The sequence below is a fragment of the Pseudopodoces humilis genome, chromosome 1, assembly GCF_049639895.1.
Source record: "Pseudopodoces humilis isolate 2021_Gansu_Grassland_sample_001 chromosome 1, ASM4963989v1, whole genome shotgun sequence".
Lineage (NCBI taxonomy): Eukaryota > Metazoa > Chordata > Aves > Passeriformes > Paridae > Pseudopodoces > Pseudopodoces humilis.
In genome coordinates, this window is record NC_142200.1 from 11,642,053 (window position 1) to 11,661,237 (window position 19,185).

The 19,185-nt window shown below is 45.0% G+C and overlaps 1 protein-coding gene across 2 annotated transcripts; it reads right to left on the bottom strand.

Annotated features, from left to right (window-relative positions):
• Positions 1-5,602: 5,602 nt before the first annotated feature.
• SACK1A (scaffolding CK1 anchoring protein A) lies at positions 5,603-19,119 on the bottom strand. 2 transcript variants are annotated; one of them, XM_005516928.3, is made up of 7 exons: positions 19,026-19,119; positions 18,265-18,534; positions 17,421-17,605; positions 16,729-17,335; positions 13,871-14,038; positions 12,333-12,457; positions 5,603-7,669 (listed from the first exon to the last, which is right to left on the bottom strand). In XM_005516928.3, exons 4-7 carry the CDS (start codon positions 17,299-17,301, stop codon positions 7,123-7,125), a joined length of 1,413 nt encoding a protein of 470 aa, XP_005516985.1. In that variant the 5' UTR covers positions 17,302-17,335; positions 17,421-17,605; positions 18,265-18,534; positions 19,026-19,119; the 3' UTR covers positions 5,603-7,122. The 2 variants fall into 2 exon arrangements, with proteins under 2 accessions (XP_005516985.1, XP_087914131.1); XM_088058005.1 differs by having other exon boundaries at positions 19,007-19,048.
• Positions 19,120-19,185: the final 66 nt, after the last annotated feature.

Sequence of the window (19,185 nt, forward strand, 5' to 3'; positions counted from 1 at the left end):
CCTTTCCTCATAGGAGAGGTGCTCCATCCCTCTGAACATTTTTGTGGCCTCCTCTGGACTCACTTCAGCAGAGTCATGTCCTTCCTGTGCTGGGGACCCCCGAGCTGGGTGCAGCACTGCAGGTGGGGCCTCACCAGAGCAGAGCAGAGGGGCAGAATCCCCTTCCTCACCCTGCTGCCCGTGGGGCTTTAGATGCAGCCCAGGACAGGTTTGGCTTTCTGGACTGCAAGTGCCCATGGCTGGGTCATGCCCAGCCTCTCAGCACCCCCAGGTCTCAGCAGGGCTCTCAGTCTGTTCATCCTGTGGTCTGGATTGATAGCGGTAGTTGCCCTGACCCAGGTGCAGCATCTTGCACTTGGTCGTGTTAAACCTCATGAAGTTCTTGAGCTTGTCCAGGTCCCTTTTGGATGGCATCCCATCCTCCAGGTGTGTCAACTGCACCACTCAGCTTGGTGTCATCTGCAAACTTGCTGAGGATGCACTGGATCCCTTCGTCTGCGTGACTGATGAAGAGATTGAACTCTTGGTGTGGTTCTGCCCTCTGCTAAGTTGACTGAAACTTCTCCAGAAAAATGGAATGTTGCCTTTAGCCACGTCAAATTTGATAGTTTGGTGAGTTAATGTGATTAAACCACATCCTGGTCAGCTGGTTACAAAAGACGATGACTTGGCAAGTATCCTTGGGTGAGCATTAGTGCACTCAGAATGTACCACAGAAGATTTGGTTTAGTCATGAGTATGTTTTGCTAGGTGGAAACTTTTGTGTGCGTTTGTGCAGCGCTATAGTCAGGTGGCAATGAAGCCTGCTTGAAGGGCTGGGGATGCTTTTAAGACTAAGAGGTGTCGTAATTCTTCAGAAGAGACTGTCCACAATGTGTTGTAAATGAATTACAATGTTGGCATCAACAGGAGAATCTTACAGCAAAGACAGCAAATGTGGAAAGCTTAATGCTAAATATGTCAGCAAAAAAATGAAACATGGACATTTCCCACTTTCTTAAACTGGAGGTCATGAGTAGCCACATAAAAAGGCTGTAATTTGTTTTTTCTCAGCTGTTAGGACATCAGAACACAGCTTTTGTGGGGCCAGGTCTGTATAGACATTTAATGGAAACTCACCAAATTATTTGGCTTCACAAATAGCATTGGAACTGTTTTAGCAGCAAATTAAATACTTGCCAAAGTTGTCATTTTATGACTGAGATGTCCAAAATACACAGCAGCTAGCCAAGGTGATTTGGAAACTTTTTGTTGTCTGTGCAGATTGTTTGACTTGACACTGTCTTTTAAGCCAGGAACACAAAGGTTAACTCCCCACTGGCTCCAGGAGTTAAAGACAAGTGGTAGCTCTTAAGAACAGGCATTATTTTCTAAAACATAAAAATAAAACAAAAATGTTGGTTTGAACTACTGCAAAGAAAAGAAGATGAATGCTGTTCTGAATGTGTCACATAGTTACTGTTCCAAATAACCAGCATTTATTGCACTGGGGCTATAGAATGTTCCTTTGTCCCATTTTTGCCTGGTTATCTCTCATCTCAGCTACTTTGGTTCTTCCTTTTTTGGCCTGTCTCCCTTTTTTGTGCCTCATCTAACTCCAGTTTTCTGTTTCCGATCATGTCTCAGGAGGGGCTTTGCATTTCCATTTTGCATTGAATGCTTCATTGTTGCTTCTATGTTCTGCATAATTTTACATCTGTCTGTAATAGATTTCTTCATGATTTGGCTTTTATGATATTATTGTTGGTATGAGTACATGTATCAGTACTCCATTCTAAGTTAAACAGCAAATTTTAGTATTGCAAATTGAAAGTGAGAATCTACTAACAGTTACTGAGGTTTGATTTTGTTATTTTAACGCTTGCTTGTGGTACAGGTGCTTTGGGAAGGACCCTCTGCTGCTGGTTCTGATGCTCCTGAAATGATTGCTGTCTACAAACACCATTATGTGTTTTGCTATTGAGTGTTTGAATGCTGCTGGCTTTAAGGTGAAGGAATGTGTTAGTGCTGTAATTAGTAACATTAACACAGTTTTCATCACAGAATCATCGAATGATTCGGTTTGGAAGGGAACTTCAAAGGTCATCCAGTTCCAACCTCCCTGCCTGGGAGGTTGGCAGGGAACTTTCCACTTGACCAGGTTGCTCAAAACCCCATCCAACCTGACCTTGAACGCTGCCAGTGATGGGGCATCCATAACTTCTCTGGGCAACCTGTTTGAGCGCCTCACCACCCTAATCATAAAAAAATTCTTCTTTGTGTCCAATCTACCCTCTTTCAATTTAAAACCTGTCATCTTGTCACTGGGTGGGGTGTTGACCTTGGCCTGCTGCCAGGTGCCCACCCTGATGATCTATCACACCTCCCCCCCAGAACCACAGGGAAGGAGAAAATAAGATGGAGAGAAAAAAAACTGTGGTTCACAATAAAGGTAGTTTAACAAAGAAAAAGCAAAGGCTGCACAAGGCAACAAAGGGAAAAAAATATTTATTCTCTATTTTCATCAGCAGGCAGTCATTGTAAAAATGAGGAATCAAGGGTTGTAACATGGAGTCCTGCTTGTGCACCCAGCTTGGAGGCACCTTTATTGCTGGCAGTAGCAAAGGGGTTTTAGGTAGTGCCAACTTCTCCTGCCTTCTTTCTGGTACACATACACAAGCTAGATGAAAAATGCAAGCAAACCCATTTTGATAGCAGTCTGGGAACCAGGTGGGACTCTATGGGCTCCCCACCTGGTGAGTGTGGTGATGGCACATGACACAGCCAGTACTTGGTGAGTTCACCCAATTGCCCTTGCAGGATCCACACTCCCTGGGAAGGTAACTAAAACTGGGGACAGTCATTGAGGGGTTCAATAGGTAGGGTAACATGGGGTTCACTGGTGACAGAAATTCTGAAAACTAGAAGAAAATTTGCAGTACTTCAGGACTGCCATCAAGCATCAGGACACAGGACTGTGTCAGGATGAGTGGCTGGAATGCTGGAGGGGAGACCCTGGACCACTGGTCCTGGGGAGGTTGTTTTGATATGAGCCAGTTGACCTTCCTGACTCCTATGTGATACATTTTAAGGCAGAATTGCCTCATAGGGCAAATCCCTGCTCACTATTCTCCATCACCTTCTTGTCCATCACAGGACAAGTTGGAAATAATTTCCAAGATCTGTTGCTCTATCACCTCCCCACGAATGAAGGTGCAGTGAGGGTCCTGGAAAAGGAGAAGGAGTATGGTGTGCAATGGTTGAGGGAGGAGTAACACCTGGATGGTCTTTGTTTTCCAGGAAGAGTAACAGAGTAAGACCAGGGAATTGTCTGTCTTGCAGAGGAAAAAAAAAAACCAAAAAAGCAGCAGTCTGTGGAAGAACTGGCAAACTGGTAACAATGGACATGGAGAAGGCTGAGCTACTCTATGAATCTTCTGCCTCAGTTTTCACTGGCAACCTCTCCTCTTATGCCTCTTGAGTCTATGGCTCTCAAGGCAGGGACTGGGGAAGCAAAGTCCCTCCTATTGTAAGAGAAGATCAGGGTTGAGAGCAGCTGAGGGACCTGAGCATACCTAAGTCTGTGGGGCCTGGTGAGACGTGTCCTACAGCCCTGATGGAATTGGCTGGTGTAGTTGCCAAGCTATTCTCCATGATATTTGAAGTCATGGAAGTCAGGTGAAGTCCCAGTGACTGGAAGCAGCCTGTGGAAGAAACAATTAGTGAAATGCTCTCAGGTTCACAGGCAGCAAGCACAGCCTCCTCTGGGTGCCTCCAGTGTGAGCAGCAATTGCAAGTGGGATCTGGTGGGAGTTGTATGTCTGGGCACCAGGATGCACATTCCAAACCACCTCAATGGGCAGCACTTACTCACTGGACACCAGATGAAAGACCTGCAGGGCTACTTCTGGCTGGGGAAGGGATATGGGGACTCTCTGGAAAATCCTGGCCAAGCCCAGCCTATTCATCCAGCTTAGTTCCAGGGTGTGAACACAGGGGCAGCTGTGGGTTCCTGGTGCCCTGTAAAACATCCTTTCCTGGTGCACAACAGTCCCTTGGGCAGTGGCACTTGCCTGCTCTCTGCTCCCCATGTGCGGACATGCAGAGAACCAGCCCTGATGGAGTGTCCTCATCACTCCACAGCAATGACATGGCAGAGTTGCCCTTCAGAAAACCCTGTGGCTTTTCTTAGGCTCTGCAGGGGCCCGCATGGGGACTTAACTGCTTTCCAGAGTTCTCTGAGGCCTCAACTGGGCTTTGCTGGGACCAGCTGGAGGCCCCTGCTGCCCTCCACAGGCCCTCCCACTCTTAAAAAAGTCTAAACATCCCCAAAAAATCACTTTTAATTAGAAATTCACTTCTGAAGATAATCTGGAAATTGGTATAGGCTATATTTATTTAAGCTTTTTAGCCCCACCTTGATCATCTTCCTTCAAAATAGGACAAAACGGGAGGGCAACAGGGGAATCCAGAAGGCCTCAGCAAAACCAGATGAGATCCTGAGTCACTACAGAGGGCAATTAGTGGCCCTGCAGGGTGTGTGCCCAGAGCTGGGTGCAGCACTGTTGGTGGGGTCTCACCAGAGCAGAGCAGAGCAGAGCAGATGTGACACGTGCACAGTGACAGCTCATGTCCAATAAAGCAACCAGTATTCCCAGGTTCTCCTCTTGCTCTCAATCCAATCATCCCCCACTCTGCACAGGTACTGTGGATTGCCCCAGCCCAGGTGCAGGACCCTACACTTGGCCTTGTTGAACTTCCTGGGGTTCACATGGGCCTCCAGCCTGTCCAGATCCATCTGGACAACATCCTTTCTCTCAAGTGACTCACCTGCACCACTCAGCTTGCTGTCATCCTCACACTTGAGGAGGGTGCATGATGTGGTAGCCAAGTTTATCTGAGCCCTTCCCTTGCCAGATGGACAGGGCAGGTCAGCACCTGTCGTGGCCTTCATGACAGTTTCTGCAGCTGCCTATAAACGTTGCCCTTTATCATTGAGTTGTGGGGGCCTGTTAGGATTTTCAGCATAACTAATTGCTGAAATTGTAAACTGTTTTCCATCAAAACTGAAATTTCATTCACTTGATGTTCAAGTTGTGTTGTCTGAACCAACACAAGCTGTTCTCCTGATCCAGCTGAAATTAACTCTTAACTCACAGTGGCCGTTCTGGATTATTTGCTTGACCCTTAGCTACTTCTCATGAGCTATGTTCTCCAAAATTTTTGTAGGCAAACTGTCTTGCCCCACAGAGCTGAAAAGAGCTTCTTCATGGACTTCACAGGTCATGGCCAGAGTAAATCAAGGTCTACAAACTTTTCCCCAAATCCCCCTCTGTACCTCCCATAACAGGATCAGTGAAATGAACTACATTTAGAAGGAAAATCTTAATTAGTCTGTTAGGACACCTTAATTCTGTTTCTGTTGATTTCAGAAGAAAAAAAATATGTTTGTTCTTCATCTGGGCTTTAACTGCATGGGACTCATTCATCTTTTGAAAGAGAACAGAGTGAGGTGTACAGGGCAAGAGAATATGAAGAAAAAGTCTTCTTTTTTATTTGAATGGTTGCTATATTCAGATAATTAAGTAGAATTATCATAGGAATAAAAATCAAATTTCCCTTCTCCCCAAGGAATCCAAAAAATATTGCTATGTACAGAATTTACAGTTATATGCAATAGTTGATTATTATTATGGACTCCAAAATTTGGTATTACCAGTTAAAACACCCATACTGAAGCTAGAGCAGGATGTGTCTATCCTGTATCTTTCATAATGTTTTTTAAACTTTCCAGGTACGCTTCCAAAATTATTGCTCTTCCAAGGATGAGAAACCTTCTTCACCTGCATACAATTATCATCATCCACAGTCTACATAATTAAATTGTATTCATTTCTGAGCAGGTGAGAAGTCAAGGAAAAGAGGCCAGAAGTGCAAGTGTGTTTAGGGTTGTTTTCTGTTGGAGGCAGATGAAACATGATACAAAGCAGGTGTGGAAAAAATAAATCTACTGATAAATCAACAGCTGTTAGGCATCTTGGTAACTTTGGATGGAAATCCTTTGTTTCATTAATTTTCTTTTGCTTACAGAAGCTTCCTTAGTTTTCATTAATTATTTGGCAGAAAGTTTTCCTGGTTTGGTTCAAGCTGCTGAACCTCTGTAGCTCCCTTTATAACTCTAGCCCATGGGCACTACAGAGACCCAGTTTATCTTTAAAAACTAGAGGCAATGAAGAACTCAGCAGTATCTCTAACTTCATGTTCAATCAGATGACCACAGAAAGGATTTCAAAGCATGTGCAATTAAATGAATTGGAACTCAGTCCTGATGTGTTACTAGTAGGACTTTGTTTCTTTAACTCAGCTTCACTTTTCAGTCTGAACCTTCACAGCTGCTCTTCATAAGGAAAGTTGCCCTGAGCTGGCAGGATGGGAGGTTTGTAACCAGGTGGGCTGGGATACACCCATGTTGCTGACCAGTGAAGTGAAGGTAAGGTGAATGTAAGGTGTCTTCCATAACCAGAACTGTCAGTCTCAGTCCATGTCAAAGGCACCAGGCCCCGTCCTAAGAGTCCTTGGGAACAGCCATCCTTGCTGTGCAGCTCAAGCAGAAACAGCTCTGAGACAGTGCTGTTGCAGGACCTGTGCTTCCCTGCCAGCCTGAAGGCAGTCCCCCTGAATCAAGATTAAAGTTTGATGAGAGCACAAAGGTAGCCTGCTGCTGACAGCATTATCCCCGTTTGCTACGGAAATAGCAGCCTTCAGTCTCCTTATTCAAGTGCATAAAATGCATAGTAGTAAACTGTGTGTTACCCTCTTTCAGTTGCCTGGACATAAGAAAAACAGTTACTGTCATTCTGGTATACAAATATGCCGCCAGGGGCAGGTGATAGGCAGTAGCAGTGTTGCACTGTGAGCAGCATTATTCAGATGTGTTCTTCCTGGGATCCTGATGCACCTGAGGTTCACACATTAGCAGCCTTGTCTTTTTAATCAGGGAAATGAAGCATACATAAGCAACAAAACAAGAGGCTTGAAATCATCTTCATTTGTATTATACAGAATTTCTATATTCATCAGTACACAAGCGATTGCTAAACAGGCCCTCACTATATTTACTTGCATTTCCAAACAAGGTAGTTATTATGCAAACAGGTTAGCTTTGTGGAGGCATCTCCAGGATGAACTTAACCCTGTCCTGTTCGGTTCCTCTTGCCTGAGCCTTATAGGTCTGTAAATGTTCATGTTGTTATAGGGCACTGTGGAGTTCTCAGCCATGTAGTGTGGCTGATAGTAGTTAGGTTGGATGGCCTTCTGTGCAGGCGGGGGAGTGAATGAGACGTAGCTGTGGAAGGAATTGACTCGCTGGAGAGGTGACTGGGGGGTGAAGTTGCTGTTGAACATGGGAGTTCTTGGGGTCTGCTTGCTCTGGTGGGTGCTGCCAGCGGAGAGGCTGCTCAGGGGGTCGGAGAGGGTGTTGGCACTTCCCTCGTCACTGTAGGGGAGGCTGCGCAGGGGGGCCCAGCTCCGGCTGAACAGGAAGGGAAGGCTGCGCGGAGGGGTCTTGGGGCCCCGCACGGGCTTGGACAGCGCGTACAGGTGCCGGAACTCCTCGTCAAACAGCTCCACAACCTGGCCCGTGAACTTGGAGAGGAGGTTGCGGTGAACCTGGCCACACAGCCACGTGAAGCTGGAAGGAGACACAAGGTAAGGGTTAGAGTTAACGCTGGCCATCAAGAACGGCAGAGCCCCCACAGGGATGATGCAAAAGGCAAATGCGTTTTACTGCTGAAGCTTCTTGTCTAAACACAGGATGAAGATGGTGTCGCAGTTGAATTTCAGGTCAGTTCACATCAGTGCTCTTTGATTTGGATCAATCTTTGTTATTGCAGCTGCCTCTAAAACCTTCAAGAAACCTTGTAAAGTTATGCAACCTCCTCAAGGGAGTGGTGATCCAGATCCACTGCAGGAATAAATGGCAGATACAATACCCGAGGTATGGGTGTCTGTTCCATGGAAAGGAGTTTAGACCCCTCTTTTAGGGACCTCTTTTCCATTCACAATGCTTAAATTCAGGTCTTGCCACGTCTTACCTGCACACACATAAATTGTACCTTGTACCCTGCAGCATGCCGTGCCACTTGGTAACTCTCAGCTACTCCAAGTGACATCAAAAAGTCTAGGAAAAAAGAACCATCCTTTGTTTTCATTTTTTCTGTCTTCTTTCTTCATTGGTCAAGAGAAATACATAAAACCCCAACCTTCCTGTCACGTCCCACACCACAAAACAAGCTGCCACACCTGACAAATCCTTGTTTTCTTTACTACAGAGAAAATGAAATTACAAATATTTCCTACAGCATTTCCAAAAATAAATGTAATACTTTGCTATAAGGTCAGGGAGAAACACCACAATAGTTTTAATTCTGGTAGTTCAGAGACACACCTTAGGATAACCCACAGCTTTTAAATTATTTTTCTTTTATGTGCTTCCCTAATCCACTCAGCAAACATAAATTTGTGCTTTTACAAAACCACAAGCCAGCTTGATTGTGTTGCACAGGCTGCCGTGTCTGAGCAGCAGCAGCACCAATAAAATGAGCATAGTTGAGAGAATGAAATGTAATTACTCCCTGAACTGACCAGAGCTTGAGCTGTGCAGCAGAGGATACAGAACAGTGGTGAATTTGAATCTGAGGTTATTCTGTGTTGGCAAAACTCTGCCATGGTTATTCCTGTGTGACTTTATTAGCTGTGCTAGATTTGCACGAGGGCTGCTGAGAGCCAAATTTGGCTGTAGGTGTGCGAACTTAAAATCTTGTCAAGTTTTGATAAAACTCCCGTGAAACTCAGTGGGACTGACAGCCTGAGCTGATACTGAGGCAGTAAGACATAATTTACATCTGCTTGCCCAGAGCATTCCTAAAGAGAGTTGGGTTTGAGGTATACAGTGCTTTTATACTGTTGCTTCAAGAGCAAGGGGAGGAGTGAAGAAATCACTAGTCCAATGCCACCGGACACCCATACAATTTATACTGTACCTTTTATGATTGGATATGAAAACACACAGTAAGTTACCAAAATACAGGTACTTCTCACCCACTGTATTCAAATTATTCTAAATATGGACAAAACCTCGGGAGCCAAGGTAAAGAGCACAGCAAGCTAACTCCCAGCTGGGTGTGTAACATCTGCTGTGCCAGCTCAGCATTGCCTTTATTCACTAAGCAGTGCTTTCTAAACCTTTGCATGTCCTTCATCTAACTGTTAAATAGGTCAGGAATAAATACAAAAATGCACACAATTTTTCTAAGATATCTACACTGAAGGTTACAAACTCATGAAAGGGCTGAGGTCTAAAGCATCATGTTTATATTTTATGTGCTAGAGATACACTTAGTTTATAAAAGAAAATCTACACAGAAGTAAGAATCAATTACACTTGTAAATGGTTTTTAAAAGCCTAACAAAATCAGAGGAAAAAACCTGTTCTGCCCAGTCTTGATAACTTACTCCCACATGTATCTTCCTGGAGTACCTGACAGATACTAGTTTGTGGATCACTGATTTTACCTGCTACCCTTCTAAACAGAGAAAGTTAGATCAAATGAACAGCCCAGAGATTCTCCAAGAACTCATGTCAAATGATCATGCTCAAAGTTACAAGGTAAGATCTTTGTGATTTTAGACAAATGCTTGTGAACTTGTTGTGTAGAAAGTCACAGCAATTTACAGTCTGTGCACTTTTCTGGAGAACAAAACAGAACTTGGCATAAAAGACAACAAGTTTTCATTGGCTTCATTCTAAGAGAAAATGCATTGTTTAGGTTTTAGGCCCAGTTTTGCTCCTTAGTATACCATTCTGAGTGCTCTTTTGGGACAGACTCAGAGGAGTCTGTTATTGTTACCACCTGCCCAGAGGGATTGTTTTTCTCACAGGTTTTCTTGGGTGAGGCCAATTGAAGAAAAAGCACAAATTGGTTTGGGGCCAATGCTGTATCACAAAGCCACTGACAGATACTTCTCAGCCATCTTTCCAGGGCTTTGTCTTGTGCCCTGTCACAGACCCTCTCATTTATGATTGCCTCAATCAAATCCTACCTCTCCTGTTCAGCACTGGACTTGTTTTATAATGTGTCCTCTCTGCATTGCTGAAGCTGCAGTTCACTAGGGATGTGCTCATCCCTGTGCTTGTAGGGCTGCAACAACATGCAGCACAACACATATGGAATCTGAGAAGGAAGTGCGGGAGGAAGGAAGTGCGGTAGGGAGGGAGGGAGGGAGGACTGGGGTTTTCAGCTGGGATCAGGTTTGGGTTACCCACATCTTAGTGCTGCCTGGTGGATAACCTGTGTGGGAGAAAACTGCCCCACCTGATGCTCCTGGCAAAGCAGCCCGTGTTAGTTGTTAGATGCTGACTCTGAAGAGGCCAGTGGCTTTCAGAGTGGCAGCCAGGGAGATACTCAGCTGACCCTGGGGATCAAGGTCTGTGCTTTCTGTGGTTTTCATTTTGCCTTCTTTAGGAATGCTGAGTTCATGCACTATCTAATTTCAAATTAATTTTAAAAATGGAATAAGTTATCATAGGATGAGGTAGAGTGACAGAGACAGCAAAAATAAATACTGCATTCTAACCCCTCATGATAGAAACTGGCAATAAAAATTGAGAGCATGTCCTAAGGAGCTATTTTATTTCCTCAGCCTGTTCCCCCACCACTATTACAACATCATGCAGAACTTGGCACTTCGGTGAAATCTGGCATTGTGTTTTAAAAATCTTTGTATCAGTTTTAAGATCTATTCCAGTGTGATTTCCAACAAATGCACTGTAGAAGGGTTTGAGTCTGTTTCACTCAACATCATTCTTGTTTATACCTGAAGAGGTTGGTTGGTAAGATTTAGGCATAGCAAAAATCCTTCCGATTAATAAAGTGAGAGCTAGCAAGAAATGCCACATACTTGTAGCGTGTTATAACCAATGTGAATTGCAAACTGGTGCTGAAGTTAAGTAGTTTTTTTATAGTTTTAAATACATTTGTTCCTCACCACCCTCTCTGTGTGCTGAACATGGAATTACATAGTCTGACAAGGTACTTGAGATTAGAAGATATTCAACAGCAGTAGAGAAAGACAGAAGTAACTGCACAGGACTTCAGGAGTTTTTAGTATTTTTGGTATTGAAAGAGAAGCCAAAAGGAAGCTTCTTGGTCAAAGAAAATAGATCTTGTTCTGTTCTTCTCCCACACATCCTTCACTTGGATTTCAATGCATCTTTAGCGAGGGATTAAAAAACACCCAAAAAAATAAGAAAACAAAAGAACAGTCAATAAAAAAAACCCAACCCTGAGTGTCCACTAAGTTTTGTCTGATGGTTCCTTTGGAAATGGAATGAAAAGTGGGTGCCTCTGTTAGTGTACATCTGAGCTCCTGCAGCCCATCCCCAAAAATTCACTTTTTCCTTCATTACTACAGTTCTGTAAACTTGCTGGTGGCATAGTTTTACCAGAGCAGAGGCATTTAAGCTTCCAAATCATAAACTTGGATTAAGAAAAAGAATCATATAATTTAAAATAATCAATCACCTCTTGTATTTTTGTACCTGGATTTCTAGGATACACTTGGTCATTTGTGAAACATTTCTACGTAGCCATGATGCTGAGAAACTTCATTTATTTGATGCAAGCTCAGAGTCTCCTGAAATTCCCTGACCAGAGGATCTAGGATCTTAAAAATCTAGTTGTTGAGATGCTATATCCACTACCTGAAATGATTATAGCAGCACAAACAAAACAAACAAAGAAAGAAAATTTTAAAAAAGAGAAAAAATGAAGGTGCAGCAGTTATGTAGATATATACTGCCTACCTGTTAATGAAACACAGGGAAAAACAGTAAGTCTCTGAAGTATTTCTGTTTTACCTTTAATCACTAAATTTGTCCTATGAAGAACAAATCCTTAGATATACTGAGTGACATATGCTACATTAAGGGATCCTGAGGGAGACAGAAATGTATCATATTTCATGATCACAACACTTGAGAACCCAAACAATAAGGAAAGCATAATATTAAGCTGTACACATTTCTAGTTTTGCCCCAGGGCTACACTGACAAAGTTGTTTATGTTAGTTCCTGAACATTTAAATTAAAACCCATGCTCCATAAAGAACTAAGAGCAGCTTTAAAGCAAGTTAAGTAGATTTTTTTGAAAAATGGCATTTTTTGAAAACATGAGGTGTTTTTTGTTAAACAAAAGCTTCTTACCATACAAAAATTTCCATGGCACTTTTTTGGGGAAGAAGAATTTAAAATCATAAAAGAGTACCTAGACATGAAGTGCAGTGGCTCATCTCACCTGTAAGATCCAGATAGCACGTATCTCCAGTCAGAGATAAGAAATTTTTCTCGAATTTGTCCTGAAAATTTCCTCCCTGACTTGGCACAGTAAACCTCTCCAGTAACACTGCGGACTGAAATATTCTGTAAATAAAAACAAAATTGAGTGAATTATATGTCTTTTTAATTAAAAATCATACAGAGAAGGCCCTTTTCCCACACTGCCTTTAGCTCTTCACTGCCCCAAAGTCAAATTTCTTCATGGACTCTCTGATGTGGTATTTGAAGATTTGTGTCCAGAGGAAACCTAGCCAAGGTCTTGCCACCCCAGCCAAAAGGAGCACAGATGTGTCCCTAGCTGGGAGCAGCCTGTTGCCCTCCACAGGCACACCAGGCACAATCTGCTGTAGCTGTACTCCCTTTACATTGGCTGTGCCATGACACAGCAGGGCAAAACCTCTGCTCCTCCAATCCATCTGGGCCTGCAAGGACACAGGTGCTGCTCTGCTGGAGCAGCCCAGACAAATGCTGTCCTTTGGGATCAGGTGCAGGTACTCGTGTGAGGGGAGATGCAGGTCAGTTTGGCCCATGGGATGCTCTGCACTGTCCTTGTACCTGAGAAAGTGCCTTTCAGACCCTGATTCTGCTGTCCATACACACACTTTGCAGAATCAAGGCCTTAGAAATGAGTGGCACCAAGGATTTGACATGCACGTTGTAGAGGCCTATGTGCTGTAGCAGCAGACTTAGAATAAACAGCACAGGCTTGTTCTCCTTAGGAGTGAGGGTTTACAGACATGCAAACAGTTATGAACGTGCATTATTAATTTCAGCTTCTTTATATATTTGGGATAGAATTCAGCTGTTGAAAACCATGTGTCTGGGGCATGTAAGATGCCCTCAGGCTTCCTGTGTGCCCACAGCTGCCATTCCAAAGGTCTGTGGCCTCTGCAGTATCACCCATCCCCAGGGAGATGCCATAGGAGCTCTACAGCATCTTAAGCAACAACTGAAATAATTCCTAGGAGGGGCTCTTTTAAAGCCAGTTCCCTCTGACAGAGATGAAAGCAGATTAAACTTACAGCCACCTAAATCTGAGGTGTTACCTTTAAAAGAGCTTTAACACATTTTATCCACCCAGTGGTTTTATCCAGAAACCACCCAGTGCAACCAAGCTATGGCCGTGCAAAACAGTTTTGTGCACCTTCTCCCCGTGGCTGCCAGACCACAGCTGCTGCAGAGCTATTAAACAGAAGCAGTTCTAATGCCTACATTAGATAACTCTACTAGGGAAATTTAAGTCCTGTTTTAAGACTTCAGGGCCAAGATTGGTTTCATCTGGGGAGCTAACAGAAATGCCTTACCTTCCTATAATATCCATGTGAAAACATAGGCATCTCCAAAGAGGAATTTGGTGTGCTAACACTACCCCAGGAAATCTCTTGCTCCCTTTTAATTAGAAGGTGGATTGACCTTAGCATAACCATGCTTCTAGCTCAGAGTGCCTGCAGTTAGGCAGACAACTCTCAGCCTTAGAGCTTCACAGAGCCACAGTACCTTGAAGAGATCCTCAGCAATTTGCAACTTGTCGCACATCTCCGAGAAAAGATCTATACTGCCATGATCGAGCAGCAGGTAGACAAAGACCATGCGCTTGTTAGCTGCCTCCAGGAGGTCACAAAGAATCTCAGTGTCTGTGAACACATCCATCACGATAGCTAACACCTTCAGAAAAAGAGCAGAGGCATCAGTAGAGTAAATTTACATAACTTAAGGTTGCTATGAGGACACTGTGATGTAGTTTATTTGTTAAAAAAAATATTCCAATAAACACAAATACTCTGTTATATGTGGGTATTTTTTCTGGTTTTCTCCCTAAGTGCTTGAATCACTAAACTGATGAAACACATTGCCTCATTGTTTTTTGCTTATATAAAGCCAATATAACACCTCACATATAACCCAAAATGATCCATGAATTTGCAGGTGAGATTTTGGCACTAGGAAATATATTGAAATACTTATTGGAGAGCAATAGGGATGTAGCTAAACAAAAGACCACAGCCCTTGCCACACAGCTCACTAGGTGTCATAAGTGACATGTATTCAGCCTGGATGATGCTTTCTCTTTTATGATTTACACCTGGACAGCCTTGGCTTTAAAAAGCCTCACCCTGTTGCTGGTGATGGTGGGATGACAGACTCCAACAGCTCCATTTTTTTTAAAACACTGATTTATAAACTAATCGTTATAATCTGACCACACATCCACGCTCCCCAATTCACAACTGGCAGAAGAGCGTGTAAAAGTCTCAGGACTGGGCATAAAACCCCTGACAACTATTTAAATGCATAGTCTGCAGCCAGTGTGGATCAAGGGACCTATAAATGTGATATAAAACCAGGTCCATACTAGAAAGTTCTGGTCTTGTCTGATGTCTAATTGCCCGTGGAAAAGGTCAATTCAGCCCAGCTACTACCTGACAACTTCAGGAGATGCCTGTTTCTTCACTGACTGGAGAGAGAACCTTTGATAACTGTGCTCATGGGATATCACCTCCAATGAAAACAAACTTTACAGCATCTTTGTAGATCTGTCTTACTAATTGCTTCCAGCTTGCTCTGAATCTTACTCCAAGGCCTATGTCCACACCTAACAGCAAGCTTATTCCCCTTGCCACCACGAGGATATCCTACAAGACCAGGCACATCCTGCGCAGCCAGCGTCCTCTTCAGGCAGCCAAACTGTTTGTGGAGCAATGAGGATCTCACACCTTACTCCTGCTGCCAAAACCTGGTGCTTCAGAAAGAGCTTTGCCATGGCTAGGTAAGCACAATTATGTCAAATATTTCACATCCACACTTCCTGTTAATGCCTCAGCTCCAGCCCATTGTCTCTAGTACTGCTTTTTACTGTCTGTTCCGAATTTGTATTTCTGCACCTGACTTACTTTTCATACTTGCAGTACTTTCTTTTGCCTGAATTTCATTTTGTGATCTGCACCAATTCCACAAATGTCTTAAAATTGTTGTATTACTTTCCAATCCTTTGCATTTTGAGGTCATCCATTAACACAGCTTTTATTCTGTTATTTAATTTTGCAACGCATGTATCAAATACTAGGCTATCCAGGATGGACCCTTACCAGACGCTATTTAGTAACTGGTGCCATTGGAAAACTGTGCTCAAAAAGCAGTTGACAAATTTATATTAAAATTTTAAATTAGATTATTAAGGTCACGTGAAACATGGGTTTATATTACATTTCCCAATTTTTCACCTACAAGTTTTCTTTTCTTGGGACAGAAAATTCTGAATTGATATTTTACCTGATTCCTATTTTATTATTCCAGAGACATTTCTATAATTCCCCTGGTGTGGTAAGCACTTGTAGGCTTTGAGAGAGCAGTTGCCAACGGGGATCCTTCTCCCCTGCCATTACACTCTGTTACCAGGGCCAGCACCTGCCCATGCAGGGGAATAACAAAGCGGAAGGAACCCTGTGGCTCCAGAGGGCTCCAAAGTCTCTGCTGGGCAGCACTATTGCATCCTGGCTTGGCTCCTGACCATTCCTCCGTGAAACTGCTGCTGCTCTTCTGAATTTACATAAGGGCAAAACTCATGGATGATGGTAAATACAACCCTGAAGTATCCCAAATTTTTTTTTCCAGGAAAACAAGAGAACTGCTAGAACATGACATCAGTTTTCTTTCCCCCTCCAGCTCAGTTCCTGATTTCCCAGACTGTGGGCAGCCTGGCTTTGTAGTGTGGCTGGCACCTCTGTGGCCTCCATCACCTGTAGGTAGTCAGGAGCATCCTTTGCACCTTTCCCACATGCCAAGTTATGCTGCAGAGTCTCTGTATAGAGCCCACATGACATTTTAACTGATACAGACAGTATATTAGGGATGAAAGGTGTATTTTCTGATTAATTTCCTTCCTCTGGGGATGGCTGCTGACATACCAGACATACTTGCATCCCCTTCACCCACATCTCCCACAAATCCCCTTGAACAATTCCTAATAGCTAAGAGCTCACTTAGGCTTAATTCTCATTAGTGGTGCAATGGTTTGAACAGATCAAACCGTCCTGCTGGGGGTACATGAGAAGGGACAGAGGGAAGCTGCCCTTTCTACAGCACATTTAATCCACTGGGTGAATGGGAGGTTACAAGAGAGAAGAGGGAATGCGTTTTTTTAAGCCATCAACATAAAAAAGTGTTGGTGTGAATTAAAAAAAAAAAAATTTTAAAAGTGCTGCCTGTGTTCAACAACAGGCTCTTCACAGCCACTTTCTAGAGCAAAGCTACACTGCAACACACAGGGCTGCCTTGAATTAAGCACCATGTTCAGCTGAACTTGTAAGAGCAAGAAACAACCAAGTGCAAAGGGAACAGCAATTCTCTGCTCATACCTGAGTGGTCTTGTGGATGTACCGGCGTATGATGTCTCTAATGTTGCTGTTCTTCTCTGTTTGGAAATACACAGTGGCGGTGGATTTTTCCTTTAAATAGGGCTTCTCTGCTGTAATCCATGTGTGGAGCAGAGCCGGCTCACTGTTGTCAGAAATGGTGGGGAAGTAGGTCCCTGAAGGGAGTGACCCAGCGTCATTCTGCTTTGGCGCGGCTGCCCCGTCGGCACCGGGGGTCTCCTGTGCATAATAAGACTCCCTGGCGTTATCCTTGATGTACTGAGCTTCCACCGAGGAGAGGAAATCCACCTCACCCTCTCTGCTTAGAGTTTCGAGGTAAGAGTCTCTCCCACCATCCAAGAAGGCGTCAGTGGCCAATCTTACGCTTTCGTTGTGGCTGAAATCCACTTTTGTCAACTTCAGGGACTGGTTCTTGATATCCTCCAGCCTCTTCCTTATCTTGCCCATATGTCTGGGGTGGTTCATGGCTCTTTGTCGCAGCAGCCGATCTGCCGGGCAGGCACCATGCATATGCGTGCCACAGGCAGTGCAATCGTCCTTGTTTGAGGACTGCATTCTCGCATGAAATCGCCTCGGCTGAGCGAATTAACTATGAATAAAAATAAAGAGATCTTATTACCACAGGCAAATTCACACTCCCTGAATTTGTCTGTACAATTATCTTCAAAACGAACCTGAAGCTTGCTTCTCAGGTGGTGATGTACTCCGGCAACAATCTGTTTCCAGACGGGACACAAGTGCAAAGCTGATTAGATTGCTTATCTGAGAGGCACCCACCTCAGCCCCAGGGCATACGAAGGATTCGAGTCAAATTTACCACGGCCGTCGGATTCGATTGTATTTCCCTTCCTGTCGCATCCTGTGAAATATGAGTGAGGAAAGCACTCAAGCAAAAGCAGGTAGGCTCCCAAGCATCATTGCACAATCTTCAAAACAGCTTGAGGCTTCTCTGTCTTCCCATGGTATTCGTTAGGGAGAAAAAACAGCTCTGATGTTGAATTGGACCGGAGACAGCAGCCATGTCCATGGCTTCAAAACAGAAAAAAGGGTCATGGGCTCTGTTCGGCACCTACATGCTGCCAGGCAGGCTTAAAAATAGATGTAAACTTCGTCACTGTGCCCCGTCCGGGGTATGTTGCTATTACCATAGACGATTCACTCACTTATTTCTTTAAAGCTTTGTGACTACGCCATCCTATTATGAGAAAAATACCCCTTCCCAAACATCCTGAATATTACGTGGAGGGAGGGTTGTGAGCTGGCCTCAAAGCATCAGAAATACAAACACTCATCACTTGATTGTGCACATTTAAGGCTGCTTTTTTTTTTTTTTTTTTTTTTTTCATTTCTTCCCAGGCTGCAGCTTCTGGAGTCACGTTGTCCCCGTGGCAGCTCTCTGCTGTGTCATTAGGTGGATGGGTTGCAGCGGGGGTGACAGGCCAGAGCCCGGGGGCAACCGGGCCGGCCGGTCTGACGGAGGAGAGGCGGGGCGGGAGCACCTGCCTGAGGTGTCCATACCTGTGTGCGTGCCTGGCTGCAGCGCCACGTGTGACACACTTCCTCACGCGGGTGGGCTGGCCTCGGCCCGGCAGCTGTGTGTCCGTGCACCCCTGTGCCGCGGCTCCAGCGGGGATGTGCCGGCCTGGGCTCCAGTGAGGGCGGCTGAGGCCGCGTGTGGGCAGGGAGAGGATCCCGCCGCGCCGGCCTCGGGAGCACCGGCGCCTTCAGGGACGCACAGGGACAGTTTCTCAGGGCAGCTTCACAGATTCTGGGTCTATGTCAGGTGCCCTGTGGGGTGGGGAAAAAAAAAAATCACCCGTAAAGATAAGATAAAGATTTACGAATCACAGAAGAGTATGGAACGGCTCGGATATTAATCCCGAAGCGACCACGTGGGCCTGAGGAGGGGCGGTGGCGGGGCCGTCCTGAGCTTCTGGGGTGATTTTAAAAACTACCCCGTCCCTCCCTCCGCCCCCAACATCCGCCCGCAGCTGCCAGACGCGGCCGAAAGTCACTAATTATCTCCTGACCTGTTCTGCGCAATTAGGCCGAAAATGATGCCATCTAATTACCCCGACATGCAGGACTGTGTCCTGCCAACGCCGATCGAGGGCAGGGACGGCCCCCCCTCCTCGGCCAGGATCTCTCATGGTCACCCCGGTGTCCCTTTAGGGTCACCTTGGCCCCCCACATGAGCACGGCGGGGCTCCTCACAGGTTATACTATGGGACCTCACACTGTCACCCCAGCGAAGCCTTACTGTCACCCTGCAGCCTCACATGATCATTCCGAGCCCCCGCGCTGCCAGCGCAGGATCCCGCCCGGTGGGAGCGGTGTGGGCGGAGGAGAGGCCGGGCCGGGCCGGGCCGTGTCCTCCCGTGGCCCCGGCAGAGCGAGGCCGCTGGCAGGACCGAGAGCCCTCGCGGAGGTAGCGTTCTC

What these genes read in the sequence shown, in the direction of transcription:
- SACK1A (XM_005516928.3), bottom strand. Translation starts at nt 17,301, where the DNA reads ATGCAGTCCTCAAACAAGGACGATTGCACTGCCTGTGGCACGCATATG. An exon ending in ACATCCACAAGACCACTCAG is followed by an intron (nt 14,039 to 16,728) that starts GTATGAGCAGAG and finishes CTTTTTCTGAAG; the next exon opens with GTGTTAGCTATCGTGATGGA. An exon ending in TTGCTGAGGATCTCTTCAAG is followed by an intron (nt 12,458 to 13,870) that starts GTACTGTGGCTC and finishes TTTTATTTACAG; the next exon opens with AATATTTCAGTCCGCAGTGT.